The sequence below is a fragment of the Ammodytes marinus genome (assembly GCF_949987685.1).
Source record: "Ammodytes marinus genome assembly, chromosome: 4".
NCBI classification, from domain to species: domain Eukaryota; kingdom Metazoa; phylum Chordata; class Actinopteri; order Uranoscopiformes; family Ammodytidae; genus Ammodytes; species Ammodytes marinus.
In genome coordinates, this window is record NC_137233.1 from 460,611 (window position 1) to 466,981 (window position 6,371).

The window sequence follows — 6,371 nt, forward strand, 5'->3', positions numbered from 1 at the left end:
CTTCACAGTTTGCATACAGGGCAAACAGGTCCACAGACGACGCCATTGCCTCACCCTCCACACTGCCCTCTCCCTATAGAACATTATTCTATTACATGTACAGTATCCTATTTCACTAGTTATTTATAGATAGATAGATAGATAGATAGATAGATAGATAGATAGATAGATAGATAGATAGATAGATAGATAGATACCCTGAGAGCCCGGCCAGGGATGTCATCAGGTCCAGGAGCCTTGTGTGTGTTAATCCTTTTGAAAGATCTGCACACAACTGCCCTAGTCAGTCCTGGGTCTCCTGTACTTCCTCAGCCGGGGAGAAGCTCATTGTAGTAGAACATTTTATTTTATAAAAAAATACAAGGCATAATACATACACCGATCAATAATTAAAAAAAATAAATAATGGATGAAAGGTCGGCCATTGTTTTTTTTTTCGGCAAAAGAAAAGAAATACTTTACTGAATATAGTATAGATTATAGTTAAACATTATTATATACTTTCTATACTTTTATATTCCATATTTCATGGAGCACAATATGAATATAATATATAATTATACTGCAGACGCCCTCTATCTGTATATGTATGAACACAATGCAATTCATTTCCTAGTATAGATTTACACATTAAAACAATTGTGTTGTCTGTGAAATGTAGTTTATTATGAATTCCTTCCTGGATTATCGGTGCTGCTGACTGAATTTATGTAATATTCATTTATTCTATGATAGAAGCATTTTCAAACTCCTCGACGTCCCGACGCAGCAGGTGTTAGAGTGACAGGAGGAATTCAATATGAAAACAGGGCTCTGCATTTATTACACAACATATTCACAAATCAAATGTTTAGAGATAAAAACCTAATACATTCTCTCAACTGCATGTATTCTGTGTTATGACGAACAGAAAAAGCACATCATTGTTTGCTGATGCCTTAATAACTCTGATAATAAAATGCATGTGAAAAACAGATGTGTCTGTTTTAACTGTTCCACAGAAACAAAGCTGAAATGTATTTGATTAATTCGGTCCAATATTTAATAAATCAAAACTTTACGCAGGATAAGAATCTGGAGATAACATGATATAATGCTAAATTCATAAATTCATACATTCAAAAATGCTTCAAGCTCAAAACAAAGAAACTATATTCATAAACAAGTTGCTCAAAGTGAATATGGTTTAGGATGGGTGACTCATTCTGCCCATTAAAGGATTATTTCACACTTTAAAAAAAAAATCCATGTCTTTCTATAAATATTTCAACTAACAAAATTATTCAAATTTCTAAATATTCAACATTATTCTTATATCATGAGTTTAACCATTCACTCCCTTTCATACTCCTTCAGCTGAATCATATACATTCAAGCTAGCAATGTAGTTTAGCTCCAAGCCAATTAAAGGACTTTTTCAGTTTTTCAGAAAGTTCATACTCATGCAGCTTTCCAGTTTATAGTCAGCTTTTCAGCATCCAGCATTCACACTCATTTTCAACATAAAATTGATTTTCTAAATAAAACAGTTCATTAGAATAAACATATGCATTATTGAATACAACTTTAAATTGATTCAAAATAATGAAGAAAACAAATGGTTTCAAACAACAAAAAAGCAACTGCATACAGAGCGTTGAAACATTTCAAAAACTACATAACTATTATAACATTTGCCAAGAAAGACCTCAACAAAATGTTAAAGAATTATTCTGATGGGATCAGATAAACTCTTGGAAATGGGTTTACTCAGATGAATGAGGGTCTACAACAGAATCTTTTTATCCTCATTGAGAGGTGGAATTTCACATGAAAACAGGGCTCTGCATTTATTACATGATATATTTACACGTAATATGCTGAGAAAGAAAATGGTAATATATTCTCTCACCTACATGTTTTGATCTATGACAAACAGATAAAGTATATTATTGTTTGCTGATGCCTTAATAACTCTGATAATAACTGATAGTTTAAACACACTTGTGTTTCTTCAGGTGAGAGTTTGAGGTGAAGCTTTTCAAACATTTGACACAACAGTACGGTGTGTGTCCTGTGTGGATTCTCTCATGCACTGTGAGTTTGGATGATGTGTAGAACCGTTTGTCACAGTGTTGACATTGGTGTGGTTTGACTCCAGTGTGGATTCTCTCATGCTGTGAGAGGTTGGATGATGAGGAGAACCGTTTGTCACAGTGTTGACATTGGTACTCTTTGACTCCAGTGTGGATTCTCTCATGCACTGAGAGGTTAGACGATGTGGAGAACCGTTTGTCACAGTGTTGACATTGGTGTGGTTTGACTCCAGTGTGGATTCTCTCATGCACTGAGAGATCAGACGATGTGTAGAACCGTTTGTCACAGTGTTGACATTGGTACTCTTTGAGTCCAGTGTGGATACGCTCATGTTGCCGGAATGATTCGTAGGAACTGAAGACTTTCCCACATTCCTGACATGAGTAGATTATTTCCTTTGTGTGAATGTTTCTGTGTCTATTGAAAGAACTTAGATGGTTGAAACTTTGGCCACAGTCCTCACAGCTGTACGACTTCTCTTCAGTGTGAATACGTTGGTGGACTTTGAGGGATCCTGATCGAGCGAAGGTTTTGCCACATTGGTCACAGCTGTACGACTTCTCTCCAGTGTGAATACGTTGGTGGACTTTGAGGTGTTCTGATCTAGCGAAGGTTTCCCCACATTGGTCACAGCTGTACGGCTTCTCTCCAGTGTGAATACGTTGGTGGAGTTTGAGGTGTCCTGATGTAGTGAAGGTTTTCCCACATTGGTCACAGCTGTACGGCTTCTCGCCAGTGTGGATTCTCTGATGAGTCGTTAAGGCCGACCTCCATATGAACTCTTTGTTACACTGTTGACAGCGGTGAGGTTTAGGTTTCTTTGTTCCTTTTTGTTTCTGTAGCGACAGACAGACAGAAATACAAAGACAGAGTATGAGTGAGGCAGAGATGTGCAGTCAGGGTTGGACGTAGGGATGAGAATCGTTAGGATTTTACAACAAATGAAAAGAAGACAAGGACTTTCATGCTCAAATATATTGGAGACACAGGTCACACACTTTAGCGTGGGGACAGTCATTTCACAGAAGGCACCAGAGAACAGGGAGCTTGACGAGTCCTAACAATTGCCAATAGCTATAGATACAGTTAGGTCCATATATATTTGGACCTAACTGCTTCTTTAAATGACTGTACTAGGGCATTTAAAGAAGCAGGTATGTGCCTTTCAGGACCCACTACAGTTTGCCTATAGAGAAGGGCAGGGTGTGGACGATGCCCTCCTCTACCTGTTGCACAGGGTATACAGCCATCTGGATCAAACCAATGCATCTGTACGAATAATGTTTTTTGACTTTTCTAGTGCTTTTAACACACTGCAGCCACATATTTTAGCCAGCAAGCTTTTAAATTTTAACCTCAACAGCTCCACTGTTGCATGGGTAACAGACTACCTCACTAGTAGGCCCCAGTTTGTACGGCTTCATGGTACTAGCTCTGGCGTTATTTCCACAAACACTGCGGCCCACAAGGTACGGTTTTATCTCCGTTTTTATTTTCAATGTACACCTCTGACCACAGGCACAGCAGTGAACTTTGTCACTTGCAAAAATGTTGGTGTGCATCTGGACAGTACGCTGGACTGGAAAGTGAACACCAGTGTCATTTAAAAAAAAGCCCAGTCCAGATTGTTTTTTTAGGAAACTCAGGTCATTTGAAATCAGCAGATCACTTCTTAATGTTTTTTATCACGGTATTGTTGCAGTGTCCTTTTTATGCTGTTGTTTGTTGGGGTGGCAGCCTGACAGTAGAGGACAGGAACAGGGTCAACAAACTAATAAAAAAGGCAGGATCCATTATTAGTATGAGCCCTGATTCTCTGGAGGTCATCACAGAGCAGAGAACCAGGAGGAAGCTCAGGACTGTCCTGTCACATGACGACCACCCCCTGCACTGCACTTCTGTTAGAAGTGGCAGGAGTGAACGTCTCCTGTTACCGAGATGCTCTACAGAGAGATTCAGGAGGTCTTTTGTTCCTGCAGCAGCTAGGCTTTTTAATCATGACTGCTGATTTTATTTTATTACTGCACATTGCTCATTTGCACATCATAGTATTGTTATGTTGTTATTTATTCCCTTTTTTAACCTTCTATTTTTACTATGGTAGTGGACCACACTCGCCCTGTGACTATGCTTGTTTTATGTTGTTACTGTATTCCTGTGTTGTATGTTGTACAGACTATGGTGGCAAACCAGTTTCCCCATTGGTGATCAATAAAGTAAATCCTATCCTATCATTTGGACACTGACACACATTTTGTTATTTTACCCGTTTACTAAAAAACCTTCAAGTTAGTAATATAATGAATATGGGCTCAAATTGCAGACTTTCAGCTTTAATTTAGGGGTTCACATCCAAATTGGAGGAAGGGTTAAGGAATTACAGCTCTTTAATATTTATCCCTCTGTTTTTCAGGGGACCAAAAGTAATTGGACAATTGACTCAAAAGCTGTTTCATGGACAGGTGTGGGCTATTCCCTTGTTGTTTCATCATCATCAAGCAGGTAAAAGGTCTCGAGTTGATTCCAGGAGTGGCATTTGCATTTGGAAGCTGTTGCTGGGAACCTACAACATGCGGTCAAAGGAGCTCTCAATGCAAGTGAAACAGGCCATCGTTAGGGTTAGGGCTTAACCCTTTTATATTAGATTCAACAGGCATTTCTCAATATTTTTACGACTTCCTCAACACTTCCAATTCGGTGTAGCAAAACAGAAAAGGAGACTGTTGTTACAAGAAATGAGGCTTAAGCTGATATTCAATTCGACTCTTAGACCCAGGAGGCTGAGGAACAACTCCCCCATAAAGAAACACTTTTACCGGGTAAAAACAGAAGAAATGTCATTATAATACCATAGTGATATAAACTGTATAGTCACCGTTTGTGGAGAACTCATGCTTCTTCCTCGGTGGCAGCAGATAGTAACCAGAGACGGTGTTTGTGTGTCGAGCTCACAGACGTTTGGTCAGACCACGGACCTGTAAAGAAAAGGTGACAATGATTAGCTAATGTAAGCTAAACCAACTAGTGTGCTAGCTCTGTTTGATAGCATGTGCTGCTAGGTAGTGAACAACGTTCTTAAATCAACCATCAACGTCATTCAGTGATCAGCAGTGTTGCAGGGGGAACAAACCTTTAACATTACAGAATCAACTACAGAGGCTACTACCAACAGCAACACTCACTCACTGCAAAGGAGGATTCTCTAGTCCATTGTGACAGCCAGTGCTGCTGAATCCACTTCTGTAAATGTTGACAGAGAAGAGCCCTATCAGCCATTCCCCATAAAGAATTTGAAATAAACAAGTTACTTTTACTTAGCACGTCTGGGGTCGCGTATCTTGGGCTTGTTTTTCTGAAGTGCAGTTGTTTATTTGTGCTTTGAGTGAGCTCTAACTAAGTAGTTGGTTTTGATATGTTAACAAGGTAAGGGGGAAGACAATAGGCTCGTCTGAGATGAGCTGCAACACGCCTCAAAACACAAGTAGACGGTTAGTCGGGGGAGGGACCAAAAACAGTGACTTGAAATACTGCAATTGAAAAGAAGCTGAAAGAGAAAACAGCAAAAAAATACTTCTGAAGTATGGAGCACAACTTAGAACAAGAAATAAGATATAACCCCATAAATCTTTTGCCAGTTCCTACATTTCATTTTAGCCTACATGATGAACACAGAAGATACTTTACTGATCAAACAAATGGGGCTTAGTAGTTCACCCTTGACTACACTAATATGATAGATAGATTAACAATATATTTATAAAACAGTAAGGTTCAGTCCAGCATATGTCTGCTTGTAATTTGACTAAATATTAATTTAGAAAAGACAATAGATAAAAGAGGAAGACCTGATGATCCTGGTTTAAACACATGGACAATGTGAAGTTAAACAGTAAAGAACGTGAATAAAGAGAGCGTAAGAGGATTCTGTGAAGACAAACCACGTCTGTCGTGTAATCATGGTTTTCTGATAATTCAGTTATCTATACATCTGTCCACGGGCGCCATGACTCGGGACCAAGCCCCAACCTCAGCGATTTTTACCAGCATCCAACAAGGAAGTGACCAAAATTGTAGTACTTCCGGTGGCCACTGGGGGTGGAACCAAGACTGAGCAGTTTTTCTTTGACTCACTTGTTAGACAGGCCGTTTTCAAAGTCTTATTAAACCTATTTACAGCCTGGTCCACAAAACCATTTTTAGTCTGTATGGTTAGGTCATATCTCCATGACAACACTGAGGGGGGTGAATTTTTTTGGACCACGCTAGTTTTTATTCTTTTGGAGGGTAAAATGTAT

At 39.0% G+C, this 6,371-nt stretch overlaps 1 protein-coding gene across 1 annotated transcript; it reads right to left on the reverse strand.

Moving 5' to 3' along the window:
- Positions 1–1,949: 1,949 nt before the first annotated feature.
- Positions 1,950–5,020, reverse strand: LOC307250037 (uncharacterized protein). Its single transcript, XM_080026965.1, has 2 exons — positions 4,952–5,020; positions 1,950–2,912 (listed from the first exon to the last, which is right to left on the reverse strand). The coding sequence occupies exons 1-2, from the start codon at positions 4,967–4,969 to the stop codon at positions 1,974–1,976; spliced, it is 957 nt and encodes a 318-aa protein (XP_079883091.1). The 5' UTR covers positions 4,970–5,020; the 3' UTR covers positions 1,950–1,973.
- Positions 5,021–6,371: the final 1,351 nt, after the last annotated feature.